General features: G+C 42.4%; 1 protein-coding gene across 3 annotated transcripts; it reads right to left on the reverse strand.

Annotated features, from left to right (window-relative positions):
• Positions 1-1,032: 1,032 nt before the first annotated feature.
• SEC22C (SEC22 homolog C, vesicle trafficking protein) lies at positions 1,033-26,032 on the reverse strand. 3 transcript variants are annotated; one of them, XM_080340239.1, is made up of 8 exons: positions 25,989-26,032; positions 19,074-19,165; positions 17,494-17,703; positions 15,032-15,195; positions 13,335-13,550; positions 7,349-7,467; positions 6,392-6,457; positions 1,033-1,212 (listed from the first exon to the last, which is right to left on the reverse strand). In XM_080340239.1, the coding sequence occupies exons 3-8, from the start codon at positions 17,673-17,675 to the stop codon at positions 1,138-1,140; spliced, it is 822 nt and encodes a 273-aa protein (XP_080196365.1). In that variant the 5' UTR covers positions 17,676-17,703; positions 19,074-19,165; positions 25,989-26,032; the 3' UTR covers positions 1,033-1,137. The 3 variants fall into 3 exon arrangements, with proteins under 3 accessions (XP_080196365.1, XP_080196364.1, XP_080196363.1); XM_080340238.1 differs by having other exon boundaries at positions 1,147-4,043; positions 13,335-13,517; XM_080340237.1 differs by having other exon boundaries at positions 1,147-4,043.

Below are 26,032 nucleotides of genomic sequence, written 5' to 3' on the forward strand. Positions count from 1 at the left end.
GCCACACCAGTGCTGGTACCAGCCAGGATGCTGGTGGCCTCTTGGCCACCTGGGCACACACTGGCTCACGTTCAGCCGCTGTCACCAACACCCCCAGCTCCTTTTCTGCTGAGTAACTTTCCAGCCACTTGTGTCTGTGAAGAAACGTGGAGCAGAAAACCAGGAAGAAACCAGCAGTCCCATAAGCTCGACTTCTTCCAGCTTTTTGATTCTTACCATGTTATTTGGTTCTCAATTAGGCAGGGTCCTCTACAATTCCCGCCATTCAAAAGCATCCCTCCCTCAAACCACATTTACCAATACCCAAACCATCATATTCAGACAGTGGGAAAGCTCAATTTCCTGTCACATCAGGCCATTCATTTCTACAAAGCCTGATAAATCAGTGTCTTCACAGCCTTTATCAAAGGTGGCTGAAATGAGCCCAAAAAAGTCCACAAGCTGTAGGGACTGCAAGTTTTGCAGAAGCCTCTATAATGTGATCTCTGAAAGGAAGAGCAAGAGTGTTAAAGCTACAAGGAAGTTCTATCACAGCCTAACGCGATCTGTCGTTTGGGTAAGTTTCTATATACATATTTATAAATACATTTATTAAGTCCAGTGGATGAATTGGTCACTTTTCAGTGTGTATATGACTGAATAAACATCCTACCTCATTTCCCCTGGACAAAAAGAGCACCCAGGTAGATCAGCGGAGTCTCAGAGAACATCACCCCGAGTTCATACAGATATTTGTTTCTGTAAGAGACCATGTACCATCCACGACAGCATTGAAACCTCGTTGATTGTTAAACTACTTTGAACACCACTACACGAAACACTAAAGATGAATACAAACCCAAACTGGCTAATCAACCTTGTTTCTAATATAATCAGCTATTTCAAAACTATAAATGAAGACAAGCATTACAAAAAAAAAAGCCGTTTATTAGATATATGTACATATATACATATACATGCAAAATGATTTTATACACATTTACACAGGTTCAATTATTAATCCAGTGCAAAAATGTCTAAAAAGGTACCAGCCCACCTTCTACAAACTTAACAGGTCTTTGGGAGACAGACAAAATATAAACAATACACATAAACCAATCAGCTCCATAAAGTGACGAAGCACCGCGAGTCGTTAAACTAATGCGGTTTATTCTTTGCCCATTTTCTCTTGCTGAGCTGCTGGGGAGGAGAAGAGTTGCCAAAAGACTTATCCTGCAAAGTGACAGAATTAAGGAGATGCAATTCAAATGACATTAAACAGTTTCAAGTCAAACAAAAAGGGATGGATTCCTGTTTGGGGATTTGATTCAATACAGGCGTAATCCCGCTTTATGAGTCAGATTTCATGTATTCAAACTGCAAGTCATTCTTTTTTATTAAATCTTAAAGCACTGAAATCAATGTGAACTATTCTATGCCTCTTGCTGTTTCACCAGGAGAAAATGTTTAACTGTCTAAATCCCACACAAGATGTAGGAGCCGTTCGAAATACTAATATTAAAAGTAAGAAATAAAAATAGGTCGAATCACGTGTGCTCTGCCTCCTCCTAGAACCACAATTCAAACCTACAAAGGTAGTAACGCATGTGTATTAATCCGTGTAGATTCCCTAATATATGGTTTACACCATCAGCATCAGGAATTACAGTGGTTTCCAATCAGTTCAATACAAGGATGAGGAATTTAAGCAGATAGCGATTCACTGCCCCAGCTGTACATTCTCTATGTGCTTTAAGCTATAGCAGCTTGGCTTAGTCCAAGCCTATGGAGAAACAGTAAAGCTCTCGGGAATTCTTTCACCACATTGAGGGTAAAAGAGCAAGAACAGGAGGTCAAGTCAAACCACTAAGGTCCCTTTCACAAATTCTTCTCTAAATGTGGTATAAAATGCTTCATCCATTCCCCACAAGGTGATTCCCCATGGTAGCAGGTTGATACCCAGCTTATCCTCCTGGGAAACACAATCAGTCCTCAGACCTGGTATCCTTAACCAAGTGTGAAGCTTCTAGTATCAGATTTTTGGGGCCATCCCTTTTTCAGATGTTGGTTGTCGTTGTTAAACTCGTAATCCAAACTCGTGGCTTAGCTCCCCGCATTTTCTAAGAGCACCTACCAAGTAAAACGGGGAGCGAGCAGCACAAAAACATAAAGCTTGTCAGGATCAATACCCCACGTGTGGGGTCATCTGGATGTCTTAAGGACGACGGTTGAATTTTGGCCTCATCTCTGCACTTACAGTGTGGCAGAAAACTGTGGTAACAACAGAAAAACAACTTTAATCCACTCCTTTATAACAGAAGAGTATTTCCATACGGCTGATTCCTTAACTGGCTGGCTAAAATATTCCTCCATCATTCCTATTTTGACTATTCCTCATGGGACTTCATTATGTTACTGTTACCATAAGTAACCTAATATGGGATGGAAAAGAAACACCCACATTTTACTACTGCAAAACGCTCTGGTATCTTTTGATGGCCTAGAAACTGTTGAGGTTGTGCGGGGCTGCCCCTCGATGCCGTTGTTGCGGTCGCTGTGTCACAGAATCGCTTCCATGTGTCTTGTAGTTCACATCCTGAGATCTCAGGAAAATAACTCTGCATCACGTTAATCTCTTTGCAACCACTAACGACTATAGAGGAGGGAAATCAATCTTTGGTGGAAGAAATGGCATGACCATAACAAAAGAGTTTCCTATGAAGAAATGAAATCTAGGACCATATTTCCACATTAACACGCCTACAGTTCTCTGCATCTTGAGTCTCTACAACCCTTCAAGGGCAGCTGCAACAAAATGCTATGCATTATTGTTTTAAAAAACAGCCTCAATTATCCATACGTGTCCTAAAATGCCCATATGCACCTCAATACTTTAAAGACAACAACATCCAGTGCAGCAGAGGTTAAGAATTTCAGCTCTGAAGCACTAGATTCAAAAGTGCACGCTCATGAATTCACTTTAGTGTAAGAACGCCATCAACTAAAGGTGTTTTGTATAATAAAGAGGACCTGCTCTTGCTTTCCATCACTGGAAACAGCTTTTCTGCTCACCGGCTGTACGTTTTTTATAAAAGGTGAAGGAGTCAGTGCCCCGTCATAAGGAGACCTGGAAGATTTATTACCTGTACAGACCAAGCAAACATGGAATTACTCTTATATTAAGAGCGACCTTAACTAAGGAAATAAAGGCCACTTGAGCTGAAAGTTCACTTATATTCACTTGGTTTCTTCTATGCTGCCCCAAGCATGTTTGCAGTCAACCAATGAGCAGGTACTTAACTACAATGCGCTGTTTAGCCAGGAGATATTTATAGATTTTATGGTTTTTAAGAGAGCCACAGCTTCTTCCTTTCTTGCAAAACCTACAAACATTACCCTGAAGCTCATCCTCACTATTTCTCCCACTGATACTGAACTCATTTAAACACAGCGAACAACCCCTTTACTTACGTTTAGCAAGAATCTTAACGAAATTCTATAGATGAAACTGTTACCACTTTATCTTCATTTTACTACACAACTCTAATATTTTTGGAAGCGTTGCCAGGGCAAATATTACGAAGCCAGGAAGATAAACAGCAAAACGCAGTCGAAATGGTATCAGCTGTTTATGGGAACCTCCACCTGTTGATGACACCTGACAAGACCTACAATTACCACATCTTAAACACAGCGACATTCCTCACCGTGTGTTTGACATGTTTACAGTATCCTACTTCATTTCAAGTTGCTTTGGAAATACCATCTGTTGTCACAAATCTTGAAAAATTGCTCCGAGCTATTTTTGGCCAGTTTAATACAAAAAAGGTTGTAAAAATAGAGTAGCAAACTCCAAGTCTCTTTCATACTCCGCAGTCGGGCTGTTTCTCCATCAGTTGCCTTGTCAGGATCTGATAAGAAGAAAGTGATGCCACTCCTATGTGAAAGGCTATTTGCCAGAGGTTCCGTAATCCGTATAAGTAAATGTTGCATAAACAAACAGAAAATAAGAGTACAAACGTCTTCACTTTCCTCGCCGAGCTGTAGAAGAGGTACAAGTAACACTAGGAAAGGACCAGAGAGAGCGTTAGTGTTAAAATATGTAATTATAGACAAGAGACAATTGGCGCCGCTTCCACCTGGATTAAAGGAGGCGGAAAGTGGAGCCACCTTTCAAAAACCACCCATGATTATTGCAAGACAAAACCTCAGGAGCAGGAAAACAGCAAAGCCAAATCTGTTCCTGCTGTATTTGTTCTTGAGATAAGTAAAGGACTTAATTCTCTAGACCTCAGCAGCTTTAGTTGGGGTTCTGGGCCGTTTTACATTCAAGAACATGTGGAACACACTTGCTGAGATGTGTGAAGAGCAACAGGAGGAAACTGAAAACTCACAAAGTTGAGTTGGGTTGGATTGAGTTGGGTTGGATTGAGTTGGGTTGGATTGAGTTGGGTTGGATTGAGTTGGGTTGGATTGAGTTGGGTTGGATTGAGTTGGGTTGGACTGAGTTGGGTTGGACTGAGTTGGGTTGGACTGAGTTGGGTTGGACTGAGTTGGGTTGGACTGAGTTGGGTTGGACTGAGTTGGGTTGGACTGAGTTGGGTTGGACTGAGTTGGGTTGGATTGGTTGCCAAGTGGGTTATTTTTTTAACTCGGGCAGTAACAGATCCTGCTTTCTCACTTAAGGTCACAAGTTTCCAACTGTGCTGACGACACAAGGAGAGATCATCATGTAGAAAGCACTTCACATTTGCGCTCAATTTGTGCACAAGGAGTTTGTGAGGATGACTGGTATAGATCAAAAGGATAAGAGAGAACTCTTCTTTATTTCTTAGAGCTTCTCTGGCTTCAGGTACTAACTGGAAAAAAGCAGGACAGAGCCTTTCCTTGTGAAAAATGACTTGCAACAAGTGTTTAGATCCAAATTACTATCTCCATCAAATGCTCTGCCATAAGCAGAGGTGCAAGAGGGCTGAAAGACACTAGATTGTGTTTATTATGCTATAATAACTAACCTCTCTGTGAGTTTTTGATACCATAGATAGATAGAAGTCTCCACATAGTGATGCCCAATAAGAGGATAAGAAGGTCAGGGAACATAACCCATCAGAAAAAAAAATATAAGGAAGTCAGGAATCATTTTCCTCAAAAACCAGAAGTAATTATTAATGTAGATTAGAACATTTTCAATAATTTGCTTAGTCTTTCAAGCTGGTTACACTACAAAAGCCCATCACAGAATCCCAGAATGTCAGGGGTTGGAAGGGACCGGGAAAGCTCATCCAGTGCAATCCCCCCATGGAGCAGGAACACCCAGATGAGGTTACACAGGAAGGTGTCCAGGCGGGTTGGAATGTCTGCACAGAAGGAGACTCCACAACCCCCCTGGGCAGCCTGGGCCAGGCTCTGCCACCCTCACCAGGAACAAGTTGCTTCTCATGTTTAAGTGGAACCTCCTGTGTTCCAGTTTGCACCCATTGCCCCTTGTCCTATCATTGGTTGTCACCGAGAAGAGCCTGGCTCCATCCTCCTGACACTCACCCTTTATATATCTGTAAACATTACTGAGGTCACCCCTCAGTGTCCTCTTGTCCAGCTCCAGAGCCCCAGCTCCCTCAGCCTTTCCTCACACAGGAGATGCTCCACTCCCTGCAGCATCTTTGTTGCCCTGCGCTGGACTCTCTGCAGCAGTTCCCTGTCCTGCTGGAACTGAGGGGTCACAACTGGACACAAGATTCCAGGTGTGGTCTCCCCAGGGCAGAGCAGAGGGGCAGGAGAACCTCTCTGACCTACTGACCACCCCCTTCTAACCCACCCTAGGTACCATTGGCTTCCTGGCCACAAGGGCCCAGTGCTGGCTCATGGTCACCCTGCTGTCCCCAGGACCCCCAGGTCCCTTTCCCCTACACTGCTCTCTAATAGGTCATTCCCCAACTTACACTGGAACCTGGGGCTGTTCCTGCCCAGATTCAAGACTCTACACTTTCCCTTGTTCTATTTCATTAAATGTTTCCCCGCTCAACTCTCCATCCTGTCCAGGTCTCTGATGGCAGCACAGCTTCCAGTGTCACCACTCCTCCCAGCTTGGTGTCATCAGCAAACTTGCTGACAGTCACTCTATTCCCTCGTCCAAATCATTGATGAATATATTAAGTAATACAGGCCCCTGTACCCCTGAGGCACTGCATTAAGTCTGCAAGCGGCCGAAAAACGTCATGTTTATCCCTTTGGGAAACAAACCAAGGATCAAATTGTTATAGTTTTATCTATCACTTGACTGGAATACCTCAGCAGAATCGCATAGGCACGGCACTAAAAACCAAACTGTCTCTCCGCTTAGCTGAAAATCATTTTGTCTTGTACACGATAATACAAAAATAATCAGAAAGCACGTTATTTGCAGTTAACATACCTGAAAAACACAGGCTAGAAAAGGTAGCAAAAAAGCTATCACGTTTCCGATTCCTTCGTGGTCCTCCTGTTCAGATTAAAAAATTGCGACAAACAACTACGTCAGGTACGGTTTTTAGTGCTGCTGGATATTTTAGAGCGCTGTATTTCATCAAGTACCTCTCATCCTACTTTATGTTGATTGACTGTAACAGTGTTAAACAGCAAGATCAATGTCATGGAACAAGATACCAAGAACTGAGGCTTATGTGACAATTCCTGCTAAATAAAACTGTGCCACCATATAATGAGGACACTGGTTTTTTCCTTTTTAAAAGTGAACGGTTTCACATTTTTTTAAATAAAAATAGACTAGAATACAAGAATAGAGGAAAAAGATCCAGCCAGCCTGGAAAGATTAAAATATTTCTCCAGCTTTTAATCTCCCTAGAAAAAAATGAAATGCAATGTAGTGCGATATACACAAAACCACAAGGTCTTGCAGGTGAGCGACCAATTGTACATTTCTTGGACAAAAGAAAACCACTATGAAGAAGCAGAACAGCCACCCTTAATTTGGATACCCAGGTAACTCTCTCTCTTTGACTTTGTTTAAGGTATTTTATCACATCAGACACCATATAGTTTTGTTTCTGATACATCAGCAGACATATACAGAACATGTTACTTTCTAGCAGTGCTTCCACAATACAGTTTTAAGTTAATAATTCTACATATACTTAATTTTTGTTGCCCTTTGACGGTTGGAAACTTCGCATTACGTATAACTACATTTGAAACTATTATAAATATTCAGTGCATAATCTAGTATTAAGGGAATCTTCATGTGTGGCTAGATCTAAAAATGTCTTACTAGTTAATAGTTTATTTTTCTAGCCCAAAATACTCCTACACCCCTATTACAGGACACACTCTCTCCCTTTGACTCATTTACAGGTTTCGGTTCAATTGGGTTTACCTGAAATGAATATTCTGCCAGGTGAACTCCTCGGATGAGATTCAAAGCTCCACACATGATGTTCAGAACAAGGGACAGAATCCCCAGAGGGGTCACTCGCTGCATTCTGTAAGTAGGGACTTGAAAAATAATAAAAGAGAAGAACAATTATCAACAAAAACACCTTTTATTTTGTTGTTGCATTACGCTGTTCAGTTCTTCAGACATCTAGAACTCATCAAGAGCTCCAGGAGTATTTTTCTAAACAGACTAAGCAAGATAATTTGTTCTTCAGCCACTTGGCTTTCATGTCTTCTTTTATGGTGCACATCGATGTTTTTCAGCTGCTTATTTCAGCGGATTATCATACTTAACACTCTCCACAGGCCAGTAAAAAACAAGCTGTTTTAAGCACCCAAAGCCTGGCTTAAATTTTTGACACCTATAAACGCAGGACAGTGATTCATCTCTTCTCAACCAGTAATTGTAAGATGTATTTCTTCCCACTGACACTTTGAGGGTTCAAACCCCTATAGAGCAATTTAGCCTCACCTGCATAGTTTCCATCCAGCATTTGGTACCCTAAACAAGTAACTGTCAGAATTCAACTGCAGGAGTTGAGGACTTGGAGGCTCTGCTGCCAGAGAAGTTGTTGTAGGAGTTGTCAGGGTGACACTGCCCAGTCACAGAGGAGAAGAACCTGTCACAGACCTGCTGCTCTAACCTCTGGGCCTCTCAGACCCACAAAAGATGCTCAAAACTGGGGCCTAGGAGTTAAACTGGACTCTATCATTTTGCAACTACATTCTACAGTCCAATTCCCTTTCTCCCAGCCTGTCCACATTTCACAGGGAACAATTTACCTCTTTTCTTTCCCACCTCCTAGCACTATTTATTCAAATGCCTACACACCCAAACACCATTCCTTCAGGATGCTCTAACTAATACGTAGACCTACAGAATGATTTTGGTTGGAAAAGACCTTTAAGATGATCAAGTCCAGCTGAGGCAGATGTACAACCCTCTCCCTCCCCCCCCAACTTCTTCCTTGGATATACATCCCCACACTTCCCTACAATGGGGGTAACAGCTTCTTTGTTTGACCCCAGAACCTGTTGATCAGGGTCGTTAAGAGAAGGAGTGGGGGTGCAGAGGTACCAATTTGCCGCTGGGCGCCCACAGCCAGAGTGGGGGCGCAGAGAAGCTTCTGGAATGCCCACAGTCAGATTTGACAAGGCTTTAAAAACTCAAACCTGTATTTATGTCATTATTGGAAAGCTAAAACCCCGTTTTCCGCTGGTTAATCTGCTACACTTTCTTTACCGAATAAAAGTTTGTTTTGAACCCTGTTGTCTGCCCAAACCACCTTTGGGGTGCCTCGGTGACACCAGCCATTAACCCACCCCTGGCACTAAATCATGTCCCTAAGAACCTCATCCAAGTGTCTTTTAAACCCCTCCAGGGATGGTGACTCCACCACCGCCCTGGGCAGCCTGTTCCAATGCCTGACACACCTAATTAAGGTCAAAGCAATTATTAGCAATTTGTAATTAACTTTTTTTTCCCCTGCCTACACCAGCTGGCTCAACAACAGACACCACACCTAGATACTCATCTCCATTTCATACCTGCCCTCCTTATCAGCTCAAGTAGAACTCTGGCAGCAAAACAATACAGGTAATTAGCATCTCAGATACCAAATCTAGATCTTCCCCTGCACCAACATCCATAAGATACAACAAATGAGCCGTCAAGAAGCCTCCCCAACTCTCAGGATCTTCTGCCTCCTGTCCAGACGTTGCCAGCTCCCAACTACAGTAGATAAACTCAGCAACACGGCAACGATCTTCTCCGGTTTCATTTCAGTGACAGATGAAACACCAGAACAGCTTAGATATTGCAGTACTGCGTGGTTGAAGACAGGAAAACAACTCGTGTCTTCTCCTTCAAGAGAGATTTTGATAGGTAGATGTAAAAAAGTTTGGCGCCAAATTAATATAGGGATATAAACTACCTTTTATAAGTGTCTATGTAATTAATTTGTCTGGCACGCACTTGTACCTCCATCATTTCATCTCCAAAGCAGCTGCAAAAGGAACTCTATGAATTCCATTTGAGATATGTCACATCATGTAGTTTACTGACATACACGTTCACATAAATAAATGGTGCAAATAACCCTATCATCTTTTGCTGTGCAGTGATATTCAAGGTCCAGCCAGTGCACTGAGCAGAGGCTGTACCAGCATGTTTGTTCACTCATGGACCTGAGTGTTCCATTTCCTATTATTTTTGATAAATTCCATAATGTTTCTCTGTCGGAAATTTCTTTATTCCTCGGTTTCTTCTTCCTCAGTTTCTAAGGTTTATTTCACAGGCACATAGAGTCTCTCAAAGAAAAATAACCAAGAACAAGTATCACTCATTGTACAGAATCTTGCAAACTGTCCATGTCAAGAGTTCCCAGTCCCCAGGGAAGATAAATATAATTCCCAATATACCATGGAATGATACGTAAAAGCTACTTTTTTGTTGTTCAGTAGCATAAAAAGAATCGTTGTCAGAGATGGAGGGAAATAACAACACCCAGTTGCTCAGGCTTCAGATTCTGTGGAAATTGATCTTTTAATACAGAGTTGTATTTCTGCTACATCATTCTGGGGTTTAATGCACGAACAGAAATTGCACAGAACAAGTGAGACGGGTACGGCTAGGGAAAAAATACTGCACTTCCTTGTAGGAATTCAATCCTATTTTATAAATAGAATTTCATACTAGAATTGCTTTTGACATTAAACAGGGGAACAAGAGCGTACCAGCACTTTTAGTCCAACTTTGCAATAGCACAATTAAATGCTAATCGGGATTCAAACTGATTTTACTCTTCAAGTAGAAAAGTTGTGCACTTCAGAGTACAAGAACTACCCAGAAGATGTTCTGGGTACTGTGGCTTATCCATCACTCGGGGAAAAATGCATCTGCAGGCTTGAACTTGTATAGAATAGCTCTGTGAAAATACCCTCACACAATGAAAAAATGGAAACTTCTCTAGTATAAGTTGGGGAACAACCTGTTGGAGAGCAGTGCAGGGGAAAGGGACCTGGGGGTCCTGGGGACAGCAGAGTGACCATGAGCCAGCACTGGGCCCTTGTGGCCAGGAAGCCAATGGTACCTGGGGTGGGTTAGAAGGGGGTGGTCAGTAGGTCAGAGAGGTTCTCCTGCCCCTCTGCTCTGCCCTGGGGAGACCACACCTGGAATCTTGTGTTCAGTTGTGGCCCCTCAGTTCCAGCAGGACAGGGAACTGCTGCAGAGGGTCCAGCGCAGGGCAACAAAGATGCTGAAGGGAGTGGAGCATCTCCCGTGTGAGGAAAGGCTGAGGGAGCTGGGGCTCTGGAGCTGGACAAGAGGACACTGAGGGGTGACCTCAGTAATGTTTACAGATATATAAAGGGTGAGTGTCAGGAGGATGGAGCCAGGCTCTTCTCGGTGACAACCAGTGATAGGACAAGGGGCAATGGGTTCAAACCCGAACATAAAAGGTTCCACTTAAATTTGAGAAGAAACTTCTTCCCAGTAAGGGTGACAGAACACAGGACCAGGCTGCCCAGGGGGGTTGTGGAGTCTCCTTCTGTGCAGACATTCCAACCCGCCTGGACACCTTCCTGTGCAACCTCACCTGGGTGTTCCTGCTCCAGCGGTGGGAATTGGACTAGATGATCTTTTGAGGTCCCTTCCAATCCCTGACATTTAGTGATTCTGCCTATAAAAGATTTTTGGAGCAGAGGCCTCTGGCTATTTAACTGGAGACCGACATGAGTGTCTGTACCACACTCAATTCTGTCTCTCCGAGGCAGAACACGATGAGGGTTTGACAATGAGTCACATACTCGAAGCTCCAGATAAAAGACAGCGCCAGGAGTGAGAAATGAAATCAGGCTCAGGCGTTTTAAAATAAAACGCAAGCACACAAAAGACAGAGATGTGAGACATCTTAAAAGGATGGACACCCTGTGTGCCTACAAAAGACGAAGAACACTCATCAAGGGGAGCACGATGCTGCATAATTTAAGAGCGTTCTTACTAGACAAACAGCACAAGTCGTTCTTCTGCTTCATAAAGCCATTTCTATGGTGAAAAATGTCCCTTTTCAGAGAGAGCGACTTTCGCTTCGCGTTTTTTCTGTGTACAAACGTCCTCCATAGCTTTAGCAGTTGTGCCTGTATCGAGACACAAAGTGAGGTTTTTGCAACAACAGATGAGCTTGTGGAGATGTGGATCAAGGATAAAATGCTGGTATTGTGCTAGCTAGAGTTGTGCTGGGTTTAGTTAATGAAGAAAGGAATGAACAGGAGAAAGAATGAAATAAAAAAAAGAAATGAAACAAAAAGCTCTACTTTCCATATATACAAATAAGGACAAAACTCTTCAGGCTCCTTTCATACTGAAATGAAGAGTCAAGGGCTGTGATCACACAGCTCAGAAGAATAGGAGCCAGCTACAAACACATAAGGAGTTCAATGTTTGATCAATCCACTGATTGATCTATCGCTGTTATTGAACGTAGACACAAATTCGGCTCTCCTGCAACCCTGACGCTTCAATGTATGCTCAAGAAGTCTCCTGTATGGCAGAGCCGTAATATAAATAACATTAATATGGGAACAAACACTACCCACACAGCTAAACTTAGCGCAGCAAAGTGGGATTCAGCTGGTTGGTAACGACAAGAGGAGAGAGACACGAGCCAGGAAAGTCGAGTCCAGTCGAGGGAACCAGATGATCATAAACATGATCCTTAAAATAAAGGCAGAACAATCTGTAAGAGTATTTAGGTTAGACCAGAGAGAACAGCCAGAAATATGAAGCCAGATGGAAAGTAATTAAGAATATGGGGGAGCTGAAAATGTATTTCTGATCTGCAGACACAGACTCGCTCGCAAATGTTCACTGGCACTGAAACTGCTCACACTAGCACTAAGAATTATTAAGCCTTGTCATATCATGAAAATATTGAAGCTTCAAGGACAGTTCTAAGGAACACTCACAAATCTGCCCGGCAAATCAAACATTTTTAATTCTATTTTTCTTCCTCCTAGCTACTGCCCTTCTATATTTTAACTTAAAATACCTATGTCAAATTAGATTGTGGCTCATCCATCAGAAACGCTAAGACCGAGCAATTGGAACTTAATTTTATTAGTCTTTCATAAGCCAAGAGCAATAATAAAAAGAAAAGAAATACAAGCTCGTGGCACTCCAGCTGCATTTAAACTGCCATGCTAATAGGATTAAAAGGATTTTATTCTGTAGAAGTAGGCAAGACTTTGACTATGCAACCAAAATATAAATAAGACAACGATTTTACAATGAATAAATAGAGGTTAGTCCCTCTCACAGCAGGTAAAATGTCAGTATTTGTTACAAAAAGGTCCCTTGTCAAGTCTCTCTGTTGTTTATACAGATGTACTTATGCTCTTTCAGAATTTTAGTCCTTGCATTAGATTTTAAAGAATAAGATAAATGGAGAAAGCAAAGAGGGGAGAACAACCCAAGACAATTTGGGAATCCTCAGCTTATATTCTGCTCATGTTTTCTTTCCTCGAGGATGAAGCGACTCACTCAGACTGTAATTACATATCTTCTATCAGAGTTTGCCACAAGCGACGAATTAACTGAGCTCCTCTTGTCACGGAAATTTTAACAAACTACCTTAAAAGCAGGAGAATTTACCACAGAAAAAGCCAAGTCCATTTACAACTAATTTTCCATACGGAGAAGGTGAACTAAGGCTGTGAAAAAAGACACTACTATGAGATCTTAAAGGCTCTGGTGTGTACCTGCTATAACCTGAAGAATATTTCTTGGTTACTATGAGAGAAAGGGAGTTGTTTTCTTGGATTTCATACACATTATATATATATATGTTTGTCAGTATAAAAGGAACTGCTGGCGTTCCATGTTTTTCTGGTTTGTAGGGTTAAGTTTGGCAAGCTGTGCAGTAACTTACCAACCTCCACATGAGCGCCCGCGTGCCCCCCGTTAGTCACCCCGTTGGGTAGCGCCGCGTCCTCGAGTCGCAGCTGAACCGGGGGCCAGAACTTGAGCTCTTCCTCAACCTTTGCCCACTTGGCCTTGGCTTGGGAGAGACTCACCGAGTTAAAATGGCATTTCACTTTCTGAATGATGTTATCTGAAACAATATAAAGACACGCTCCCATTAGCTCTGCGAAAGTTAAGTGCTTTAGGTAATTGTTCAGCAAATCATGGTGGTGTTCTTTCTTTTTCATTTCTTTTTTCGTTTCTTTTCTCATTCGTTTCAGGTATATAATTTCATCACTGTTTAGGGAACAAAAATACCTCTCCTGGGTATTTTATATCATATCCAATCCCTTCTGGATACTTTAAATCTCAACATCCTGCCTACCAGTGGACTCAAAACAAGCTTTGATATTCCACGGTAAATGCTAATGCATCTTTTAAACCACCCACGAACCACCATGAGAGGCAATTCCACAGTATTTTATCAAAGTCAATGATGAGTTTGTGGGTTTTTTTGTTTGTCTTTTGGGGTTTTTTTTGTTTGTTTGTTTTCTGCTTTTCTTTTTTCCAGCACAAAGATAAATTAATTCAACCTCTATTTGAATCATGAAGCAACTCTGGCTGGAAGAGGCAATTCCACAGCGATTCCACCCATGTTCGAGCCACGGATCTGCATAGATCATCCTGCTTCATCTTTCACACTTTAAATTTAATACCATTTAATACTATTTGCAAATAAATCCCTTTCTGCAAATGTGGCTACTGGTTTGAGAGAAGCTGCGCTGAGATTAAGGAGAGAATTTGTCCGTTTAGGAATCGCTCACACCTCCAGAGCTGAAGTACCTCCCTGCGGATGCTGCTACCTCCTATTTAACTGTGCAAAGACATTGGCAAAAATCAAACTATTTCAAATATTTAGGGAAAGAAAACGCTGAAACATTTATTTTGCTAAAACATCCTATAAGTAAAATCCACATTCTTCAGATATTGTTATGCTAGAAGACTTGTATAGGTTGACTACAACTACTAGTGTACATGATACGTATGTAAGAGCCTAAGCATGAGTTTTGAGACCACATAGGAGGACTTTATGTTGTACTAGGATACACAGTGCATTCCTTAGGGAAAAATCTGTGGTTTAACTTAAATCAGCCTGTTATAATGATCTGGAACTACCAGGCAAAAGGTGAAGATCTTAAGGATCAAGTGCATCTTGGATCCAAACACAGGAAAGAATTTAAAAAGAAAATCACATACGACATCAGGTAGACTCAGTAACAACATAAAGTTGTGAGTCTAAGTCGTGCCAGAAGTAAAGCTGCCCATAATAACCTATTCCGTCTCCCTTTTTACCCTGTACCCATCTGTCTCCGCTTGTCAGATTTTTTACATTAACAAGTGTTGGAGACGTGGATTTCTTTTACTTCTGTGCGCATCTATTAATCACCAGATGATTTTGTTCATCTATTACACGGGTGCTTAAGAACTGCAAAGCCAACCATCTAACAGCTTAAGGCAGTTACAAGATCTCCCCTTCCTCCTCCACACACACAGGCACAAACACAGGCTCATTTTTACGATCAGCCTTTGGCCAGGAGACACTGTTTACCATCATAAAAGTAGCAGACGCAGGATTCTTACTATTAAGAGAACAAAATTACCAACCAAATTCAAGAAAAGCATATGGTCTGGAAGCTAAACTGATGCTCGTTGTATCATAAGAAGCAGCAAATTCCCACTGAAGCTCTTCCAGGAAGCAAAACGCCATGATGGTTGAGTAATTGCTGGAACAGATTGCCATGCAGGCAATATCCCCAGAAGAAAGGAAACTGAAATAGAAAATATATGTAATGTTACCATAAAAAGGTAAAGGAGTCACGCTGAACATGAGAAGTAAACTGTGCTTTCTGTCATAACAAAATGTACAGGCTGTGCTGGAAGAGTAGACGGAAAATCATAGTGTTTGTGCTGCTGTAATAGTCTTGCAGCCCCTACAGATTTAACACTTAACTCACTAAGTACACCTTAGCACATTAAAGATCACAATATAGGTTTGATTCAATTGAGGACATTATTTTCTCGGGCTGGCTCTACATCATGTTAATAAGAGACGGCCGGAAAACGTCGCAGGCAAGATTTTCAAAGACAACACAGTCAATTCCTCACAAACAAAAGTAAAACCAATGAAAACAAGCTCGTTCACTGGAAGCGAGGAGATATATTCCTTGTCCTGCTTGAATATAACAACTTATTAACAGCGAGAGATATCAGTTAACTTGCACAAACCAAGATATTCAAAGACTAAATCATCTGTAACAAATTAAGATGAGTCTGTATGAGGAACAGCACAATAGAAATTCCACTCCAAAACGAGTCCCTTTAACACTGAACCCGTATTTATACATAAGTTTCCTCTTATAGACGGCCCTGAACCCTCTAGGAAACTTAATAGGGGATTCATCTGACCAAACCGTAGGCGTGTACATAAGGATGAGAGAAATCACTCTCATTTAGGCTTAATTAATTAAGATGGGAGTCAGGGCACTGAGTTCGGATGTCAGCACTCATAACGTAGAGAGTTAAACTTCCCCAATCCCCACCAGAATTACAGATTGTGTTCTAATTATCTCTGCAAGAAGACGGCCAAGGTAACCTTCCCTAATAGGTTAGTTGTTTGTTAGCAAGATTTCTTTTAAAAAAACAAAGTTTTGAAGCTGAACACTTATTTTCTCTCTTTTCTACCCTTTCTACAGTTTGTCCCTCTCATACAGAAATACTTGCAGTTTCTATTTATCACGTTTTTACGTATTTATTACACTCTGTACTTGGATTTATGGCTTTGATTAGCTCTGTGCCAGCACAGTTACACTAAATACCTTCCCTAACTCCCTTTTTCCCACAGATCACAGCTGAGGATCAACACCATGCCTGCACAAAACCACCTTTCCCCAGTTGTCAATAATTTATAGCCTTTTTGCCAAGTATCTCCTTGCGTTCTCATTTCAGAGCCAGACGCTACTTCTGGACAGCCTACAGAAGATTAAAAGCAGCAGAACATGCCAGCATTAAAGGGCACGAGTTCACTTTGAGGGAACAGGAATTAAAATGCTAATCTGCCTTTCCAATCGATTCAGTGTGAATTCATGTATCTTTTTCCTCCAATAACTGCCCTGAAAAGGGATATTTTATTTTTTACCTCAGGGTCACTTTATTTTATACATATATATATATATGTGTGTGTGTGTGTGTGTGTGTGTGTATATATATATACATATATATATATATTCAATATATACATATATATTGAATATATATATATATATGATATTGAAATACATCAATATCAATACATACACACACATATATATACATACACACACACATATACACACATACACATATATAAACGTGTATATATATATGTGTGTGTATATACACACGTGTGCGTGCGTATATACACACGTGTGCGCACACGTACGTGTGTATACATATGCGCGTGTGTGTGTATACATATGCGCGTGTGTGTGTATACATATGCGCGTGTGTATATTTGCTAACAAGCTAAAACTCATTTTTTGAACTAGTCCAAAATCAATAGCAAATGAAAATCCTCATCTCTGAATGAAACCTCAATTCTGTCAAATTGAGACTAGCAGATCCTTTTCTAATAAATCAAAGCACAGCGGCCTCATAAAATGAATCAGCAAGACTTGACAGACACTTAGGAAATGGCTTGGGGTTTAGACTAAACTAAGTCATTCCCAGGCATTAGGATATGGTCCTAGAAGGTGTTTGTAGAAGCCTGAGATACTCCAGTTGCTAATAGTAATAAGTAGTGCCAATCGAGCAGAAAGCATTTGCTTTCTGCAATGACAGTTAAACCAATGACAGTTAAACCAAGAAATTCTGAAAATATGCTTGCTAAACTAAGCAGGAGCTGTGTGGCCACGGTGCGGAGAAATAAGGTTTCAAAATAGTGCGTGGAGGTTACAATCCAGATGTGCACGGTGGGATTTCAGATTGGAGTTCAGCATTATAGAATACACCTTAAATTCAGTTAAATCCCCAGGGCAATCATTTCAAAAATTCAAGTCAAAAATACCAACCAAACACAACAAAGGACTTACTGTATGCTAAGGTCACGTCCTTTTGCTGTGCCTCGACTCGGATACTGCGCCAGGATCGAGGATAACGCCTTTAATCTTTTCCTGCATTCCAGAAAATCCTGGTTGAAATGAAAATCTGTGGAGGCTGAGAGGGGAAGCCCGTCCCTCACCCGCACCACGCAGGCAAAGAAGATCATGGACATTCTCCACGGGAGCACTCATGAGGACAACCTGAAAACAAAATATTCAATTAGGTTAACGGACGTAATATTAGTTACTTACAATCCAATAGACCAGTTTGCATGCACCGTATTATTTACTGCAAACACATTCAGTCGACACGGCCCATTCTCTGCACCCGAAGCTGGTGAGTTTCTTTGATTTTTGTTCTCTCCTTTATTTTTGTATCAGAGTTTGCAAATAATTTCCCTGATGCTTTGGCCTCTCATTTGCAGTTTCATGGGCTGCTACAAGCACTGATGTTCTAAAACTGAGGCAAATTGGTTAATTCGGAATAGTCATGACCATGAGCCAGCACTGGGCCCTTGTGGCCAGGAAGGCCAATGGTACCTGGGGTGGGTTAGAAGGGGGTGGTCAGTAGGTCAGAGAGGTTCTCCTGCCCCTCTGCTCTGCCCTGGGGAGACCACACCTGGAATCTTGTGTCCAGTTGTGGCACCTCAGTTCCAGCAGGACAGGGAACTGCTGGAGAGAGTCCAGCGCAGCCACCAAGATGCTGCAGGGAGTGGAGCATCTCCTGTGTGAGGAAAAGCTGAGGGAGCTGGGGCTCTGGAGCTGGACAAGAGGACACTGAGGGGTGACCTCATTCATGTTTACAGATGTATAAAGGGTGAGTGTCAGGAGGATGGAGCCAGGCTCTTCTCGGTGACAACCAATGATAGGACAAGGCGTAGCACGTACAAACTGGAACACAAGATGTTCCACTTATATTTGAGAAGAAACTTCTTCTCAGTGAGGGTGGCAGAGCCTGGCCCAGGCTGCCCAGGGGGGTTGTGGAGTCTCCTTCTCTGCAGACATTCCAACCCGCCTGGACACCTTCCTGTGTAACCTCATCTGGGTGTTCCTGCTCCATGGGTGGATTGCACTGGATGAGCTTTCCAGGTCTCTTCCAATCCCTGACGTTCTGGGATTCTGTGAAATACATCAAGTTATTCACCACTAAACGGTACCTCTCGTAACACCGCTGCTACTGAAAAACAACCAAACTGTTCTCAAAATTCATGGCTGTGTCCATTATTCAGCTCTGAGACAAAAAGGTGAGGCAGGGGGGTTGACAGCTGAGTTATCTACCTGGAAAATCTCACTATTTTCTGCTTTACCTCACTGTAAAGTTCTTAAAGTTATTTACAGTAACTGGCTAAACCGCACTGACACGCTGCATCTTCATTGGTGTTGCAAAAAGCTGTGTTAGTGTTGGAGTTGTCTGATTTTGTAGTGTAACACACAAATACAACATACAAGAGCCATCAGGGTCTTTATACAGAATGAACTAGGATTAAATATAGAGTAAAAGCTGCCCTCTCTTGACTTGTTACTCTTCAACAGGTCACACACCCCCATGAAAAGTTATTCTTGGGATTTACCTGGTACATTCAGAACACAGGAGAGATCTGTCCTTCCTCATGAGTATTGAGGGCGAGATGTTAGAAGACTAACGTAGCAGCTCACATCATCTCTGTAAGACAACCATAAAGAACACTAAGAAACTAACTAATGACCAGTATATATATGCTTATTTACAATATAAAATGCCCCATGCAATTGCTTAACATGACCTAGAAAGTATTTTGCCTAAAGAAAAACAATGCATCTTTTTATCCAATGTATCGATTCCTAGAAGCATTTAAAGACACTATGAAATTATATCCAAAGATATTTAAAAAATAAGGCATTTACTCTGCTTCAGGCAAACTACATAAACGAAGCATTAGGGAAAAAGAAAAGAAAAATCAAACTGCGAACTCAAACTTTTGATAGAGGGAACAACTGCTTTAAACAGCCCAATATCAAACAATTCATCACGATGTTCAAAGTCCTTTGAAACCTGTGTCTCATCATCAAGTGTTTTTTGCGTCTAAGAAGGCAGGAGAGCAAAGTCTCTTCTAGTTCAGGCGTTTATAAACTCTCTCGCTCATCAAACTGCTCTGATGTTTAATAAGTGTTGAGTTCTTACCAGGAGCAGAACTGAGAGAGTCTCATTTCTGCTCCACAGGAACCATTTCCACACAATTTGTAGGAATCATCTCTTTGTCAAATGTATTTGCCAGCATGTTAAAACAACTGACAATTGTCAGAGGAATTGACAGAAAGCATAATTGCACAGGACTCGTTTCCTTAGGAAAGGAAATTAAAACTACAGAAGATTACACATCACTTGAAATGTGTGCTTTTGAACTTTTAAAATTGAAATTGAAGAAGAATTGGAAGTTAAATTGTTTTCCACTATCCCTCTCAAGTTCTTCTCTAGGAGTCAACAGTGTGCCCAGGTGGCCAAGAAGACCAATGGTATCCTGTCCTGTATCCAAACCAGCGTGGTCAGCAGGACAAGGGCAGTGATCCTTCCCCTGTACTCTGCATTGGGGAGGCCACACCTGGAGTATTGTGTTCAGCTCTGGGCCCCTCAGGTCAGGAAAGAGATTGAAGTGCTGGAGCAGGTCCAGAGAAGAGCAACAAGACTGGAGAAGGGACTTGAACACAAGCCCTATGGGGAGAGGCTGAGGGAGCTGGGCTTGTTTAGTCTGGAGAAGAGGAGGCTTAGAGGTGAGCTCAGCACTCTCTATAACCACCTGAAGGGCAGTTGTAGCCAGGTGGGGATTGGTCTCTTCTCCAGGCATCAGCAATAGGACAAGGGGCCATGGGCTTCAACTCTGCCAGGGGAAATTTAGGCTGGAGATTAGAAAGCAATTCTGTGTAGAGAGAGTGGTCAGGCATTGGAATGGCTGCCCAGGGAGGTGCTGGACTCACCGTCCTGGAGGTTTTTAAACTGAGATTGGACATGGCACTTAGTGCCATGATTGAGTCAATGGACTGGAGTTGGACCAAGGGTTGGACTTGATGATCTCTGAGGTCTTTTCCAACCCAGTTGATTCTGTGACTCTGAGTCATTCAAATTGTAAAGTCAAACTAAGCTCACTAATTTCATTTCAGCGTGCACCAAAAAATGATTTCAACAATTATCACGATTATTACATGTCAACCTGAAATATCACATCAACCTCAAATGTGTTATACTAGTAGTCATGAAAGAAACAGTACAGAGATCTGCTTACACTTTAATATAAAAGTAAAAAGAAAACAAAAAACAAAATTGCCAATTCAGAAACACTAAGTTAACAGTCAACTTTGAAGTACGGTTGCTCAGAACAGCACAGTTCCACGGTCAATGGTTGGTAATGCTGATAAGTATTAATATAAATCCAAAATATCCCACCTGCCAAACACCGCAGAGACGATACATTGAACATTCTCATTTACCCTTCAAAACCAGCCAGAAGATGACCAGGAAAATGGAAAGGCACCAAACTATGAAAGCAAAGACATTTTCTAACATGTAGCTAGCCTAGGAAATTATTAATCTCACTGTGCTAAGATTAACATACATATATATATATTCACCACTAGGGATAACACCACTTCTAATTAACCAAGTGTATAAGTAAAGATATACAATTTGCCAAGATATACAAACTATCATGCTTTGGGGCACAAGGTTTTCAATAAATATCAGCAGCTTATCAGAGGGATTCTCCATTCTCCCAATATCAGACATCATCAGGCAAAGCTCCAAATTAAACCCCAGATTTCACTGGAGAAATAAGTCAATGCCGCTTTCTTAGAGAATATACCTGCGGTAACGTACTGCTGGACTATCACTGCTGTAATTCATCCAAAAGGATTGATCGATTGATTATTAAATCTACCCACCTGTGAATTTATAGTTTGCTGCCCAAGGAAATGAGGCTTCCACAACCAAGCTGGAAGTGCAAGCGGGATACCCCCTTTCCCCAAATATAAGCCCTAGCATGATTTTTCAGGATTTTTGAGGATGCTCAAAATAGAAGCCCTACTCCAAAAATAAGCTCTAGTTAAAGTTCATTTTAAAAGTCAACTTAAATAGTGTCCAGGCAGCTACACAAGTAAAAAAGTACAATTAATTTGCAATAGAATGCAGCAGGACAAATGTGACAGGACATGATGACATGACTATACTTGAACAAATGTGTTTTGGGATTTTTTTTGTTCAAGAATAAATGTAGATTGTTGTTCATGAAAAATAAGACACGTCCTGAAAATAAGCCCCGATGAATCTTTTGGAGCAAAAATTAATATAAGACGCTGTCTTATTTTGAGAGAAACAGGGTAGATATCTTTTGGTTTCGTAAAACCAGGCAAATGTGTATAAAAGAAAGGTACATCTCAACAGAGGGAAATGCTGATGAAATGACTCTAATCTTAACAGAGAGCAGGTGAGCACAACCCCAGGGCAAAACATCTGGGAATGTGTTCATTGGTTCTGCTTCTTACAGAGCTCCCATTTACAGGGTTTAAAGGACTGTTCGCGTAGGTAAGACCCTACGCCCCAAAAGAGCAAAAAGGTGTGAGATTTGAGAACAGGACCTGTAAAGACTTCTGTGGAGTTAAAAATAAAAAAAAATAGGAGTTTATTTTAAATGTAGCACAGCCTGGAGAAGAGAAGCTGAGAGGGGATCTCATCAGTGTTTATAAATATCTCCAGGGTGGGTGTCAAGAGGATGGACCAGACTCTGTTCAGTGGTGCCCAATGACAGGGTGAGGGGCAACAGGCACAGACTGAAGCACAGGAGGTTCCATCTAAACATGAGGAGAAACTTCTTTACTCTGAGGTGCCAGAGCCTGGCCCAGGCTGCCCAGAGAGGTTGTGGAGTCTCCTTCTCTGGAGACATTCAAACCCACCTGGACACCTTCTGTGTGATCTGCTCTGGTGAACCTGCTTGAGCAGGTGGGTTGGACTGGATGATCTCCAGAGGTCCCTTCCAAACCCAACCACTCTGTGATTCTGCATTAGCTAAAAGAGGCAAGTGTTGGCATCATGACGCAGAAGAGAGCAAAGGCTAAAAATAAAGTCACCTGTTTTAGATGGAACTCCAAGCACCCATCACTCAATCTCATCTACCCCTCTCCTTTCCTTTTCCACATTCCCCCAGCTCACCTCCTCTGCCACTGCGACTCAACAAGGCTTTGGGATTTATTTTTCCTCTTTCACAAGCCTCACATCACTTGCACATTGGAAGGTATTTTGTGCCCGTGGCAAATAACACTGACTATGTCACCTCCCTCAAAAGTTTAATTACTTGGAAGCCAATCTTGACACGTCACCTGTAAGCAAACACACACTATCAGAGCTCTCTGGACTGATCAATGTATGCACATAACCAAGTGAATCCACAATCCCACTACTTCAGATCGACCTACCCTTTCCTCCTCCAGCCTCTTTCTATTTGCATACAATTAGCAGCCCAAAGTATCTGCAACGGACTTTACGTGGCAGTCCTTTGAACTTGGGTCCTGAACTTTGATAACGTACTTGTGCCTTTTGATTAAGCAGGTATCGAGTCCTGCAGTAGTCAGAAATAATAACATTGTGCCAGCCCAGCTATTTTACAGGGCAAAACCTTGAGAAACCTTAAGTGACTGCTTCAGAAGAAACAAGTTATAATTTATGATGGAAGTAAACAAAGCTTGTTTTCTCATTATTTGAAGCACCTGAACATCTAACAACACTTCAGAAGAAAACTGCTCAGTGTAAGATTCACATAAACAGAGCATATTTATCAGTCTTAAAACAAACAAGGCACTTCAGGGTGTTCCCAAAGCAGACATCCAAGAAATCATCGGATCGGAAGCGCAGCTCCTCCATCCCTCCCTCCCTAAGTAGCAGCCAACTCTCTGCATAGAGACTGCGGAGGGATTACTAAAGCAGCCTTAATAAGACCTCTTACACTTTACTACACTGTTACGCAAGCTCCTTCAAATAAGAAGATTAGACCCAATTCACCAGTGCCACGCTTCTGCAAACGCCAAACTCCCACCTTATTGTCTGTACTTGGAAAAGGATCTACTGAAAAGGCTGTGAAAGTAAATGCAAACCAATACACAGGTCACGGAATTATTTTTAAAAATACTGTTCTTCAATAAATTATTTCATCAAACCAACAAAAGCAGAATTTTCCTTCTAAGAATGGCATAACGCTAACAAGGAACGTGCTGGTACCAGGATCTCTCTCAAGCATTTGCCTTCTCTCCCTGTTCAGTCATGTTTCCCTCCATTCTAGAGGTGGTACATGGGACAGTTTCAAACCCAACAATATCCAATTCCTTTGTCAAGTTCTGATCTTCCTACTGAAGGAAGAGTAGAATGTTTTAGCGACCGTTACCATAGTCCAGAAGGTTCTTGAAGCAGCCTGTGAAAGTTTTTGGACACATGACCAGAACTAATGCAGCGAATGCATCTTTCATCAGGTGGGTGAGCTTCAGAAGGAGCCACAGCTACAGCAGAGATGCCACAATACGAAAGAGATTCAGGTTGACTCAATCAAACATAAAACATTTAATAGAGCTGAAGTTCAAGTGCTGGTTTCAGTCTCAACCAACAAGAAAAGAAGCTGAGACGGTTTATGAGGGAGAGTTACTACTTCTCTGCTGGATCACAAGGTGGATTTTATCTTCTTGTCACATACATAAAAAGGCAAATCTGGAATGCAAATCTGAAATACTGTTAAATTTCTCATCTTCTAAGACTGCAGTAACTGTGTCCATCTGCTTCTTTCCAGCTGCTTGCCCTCAACACTGACAACAGTGTTGACCAAGCTACTGATGTCACAGACCTACAGACCAACGAGACCCACTCTCCAGATTTAGCAGCAAATAAAACCAACTTGAAAGCATGACACTATCTCAACTTTTAAAACTGGATTTGTGCATATCAAGAGCCTACAAACCTTGCAGACTTTATGCTTATCCCCAAAGGAAAGCATGTAGAAACCCTTTACCATCGCAAACTTCTCATCTACACATACTCCTATGAATTACCAGAAATAATACACACTACATAAAACTCAAACCCCAACATTCAGCTGCATCTTCAACAGCACGACCTCAAGGGACAGGCCTCCTAACCCTTGTCCAAACGACACCATAACAACCCAGTAAGGTAGCTTTGCCTTTACATTAATATCTCAGAAATATCAGCCACTTTATCTGCTCAAAAATACACGTCCAACCCCACTAACATGTACCCTGAAGCCTCCCAAGAGCCCACCAGTTCATCTCCATACTAATGACGCTTCCATTCCCAGCCTGTCCCACTCACCATATTACACATACCCAACCTCTCTTCTCCCCAACATTAAGTGTCCCAAAACCCCCAAAAGCCCCCCTCCTCAATAAACCCAGACACCTCAAAAGCCACCCCTCTCCCCAGGGCACTCTTTTGTGCAGACAAGTCTCCCCACGCATCCCCCAAGCAGCCCAGACATCCCCAAATCTTAGTTCCACTCCACGGGTCCCAAACCCTCATATGGATATTAGGAAAAACTTAACCATGGAAGGGGCTGTCGGGCATTGGAACAGGCTGCCCAGAACAGTGGTGGAGTCACCATCCCTGCAAGGGTTTAAGTGACACAGAGATGAGCTTCTCAGGGACACAGTTCAGAGGTGAACTTGGCAGAGTTAGGTTAATGGTTGGAGTAAAAAAATCTTAAAGGTGTTTTCCAGCCAAAATGATCCTATGATTATCCCAGCACACCTCCAGACAGCCCCAGCCCAACCCAAGTCCCCCCTCAAGCACTCCACAGAACCCCCAAATCCTACATGCTTACACCAGGATCCCACCCCACCATGCACCTCACCCCTGCTCACCCCCACATCACCAGCTGCCCTCGCTGCCTCCCCACACCCCCCTCAGGCACCCCAAATCTTCCTTCCCTGCCAGAGGGCCCCAAATCACAGAATGGTTTGGGTGGGAAGGGACCTCTGGACATCATCCAGTCCAACACAGCTGCTAACGCAGGGTCACCAGAGCAGATCACACAGGAAGGTGTCCAGGTGGGTTTGAATGTCTCCAGAGGAGACTCCACAACCTCTCTGGGCAGCCTGGGCCAGGCTCTGCCACCTCAAAGGAAAGAAGTTTCTCCTCATATTCAGATGGAACCTCCTGTGTTTCAGTCTGCGCCCGTTGCCCCTCATCCTGTCATTGGGCACTACTGAAAAGAGTTTGGTCCATCCTCTTAACATCCACCCTGAGATATTTATAAACACTGATAAGATCCCCTCTCAGCCCCTCATTCCCCATCTCACCCGCTCAGGGCCCGTCCCTCCCTCACACCCCCTCAAGCACCACACACACCCCCCGGAGCGGCTCAGCCCCGCCACCTCCCATCCCCGGCAACCCTGAAGGGCCTTGAGGAAGAGAAGAAGAAAGATGAAGTGAAGCAGAAACCGCAGGAACCCGCTCCTCTCACCTCTCCGCTCCCGGGGCCTCTCACAGCAACAGCACCACCACAAC

Source organism: Nesoenas mayeri, assembly GCF_963082525.1.
Source record: "Nesoenas mayeri genome assembly, chromosome: 2".
NCBI lineage: Eukaryota > Metazoa > Chordata > Aves > Columbiformes > Columbidae > Nesoenas > Nesoenas mayeri.

What these genes read in the sequence shown, in the direction of transcription:
- SEC22C (XM_080340237.1), bottom strand. Translation starts at nt 17,675, where the DNA reads ATGTCCATGATCTTCTTTGCCTGCGTGGTGCGGGTGAGGGACGGGCTT. An exon ending in TGGCAGAATATTCATTTCAG is followed by an intron (nt 6,458 to 7,348) that starts GTAAACCCAATT and finishes TAATCTGAACAG; the next exon opens with GAGGACCACGAAGGAATCGG. An exon ending in TTCTAGCCTGTGTTTTTCAG is followed by an intron (nt 4,044 to 6,391) that starts GTATGTTAACTG and finishes GTCCTTTCCTAG; the next exon opens with TGTTACTTGTACCTCTTCTA.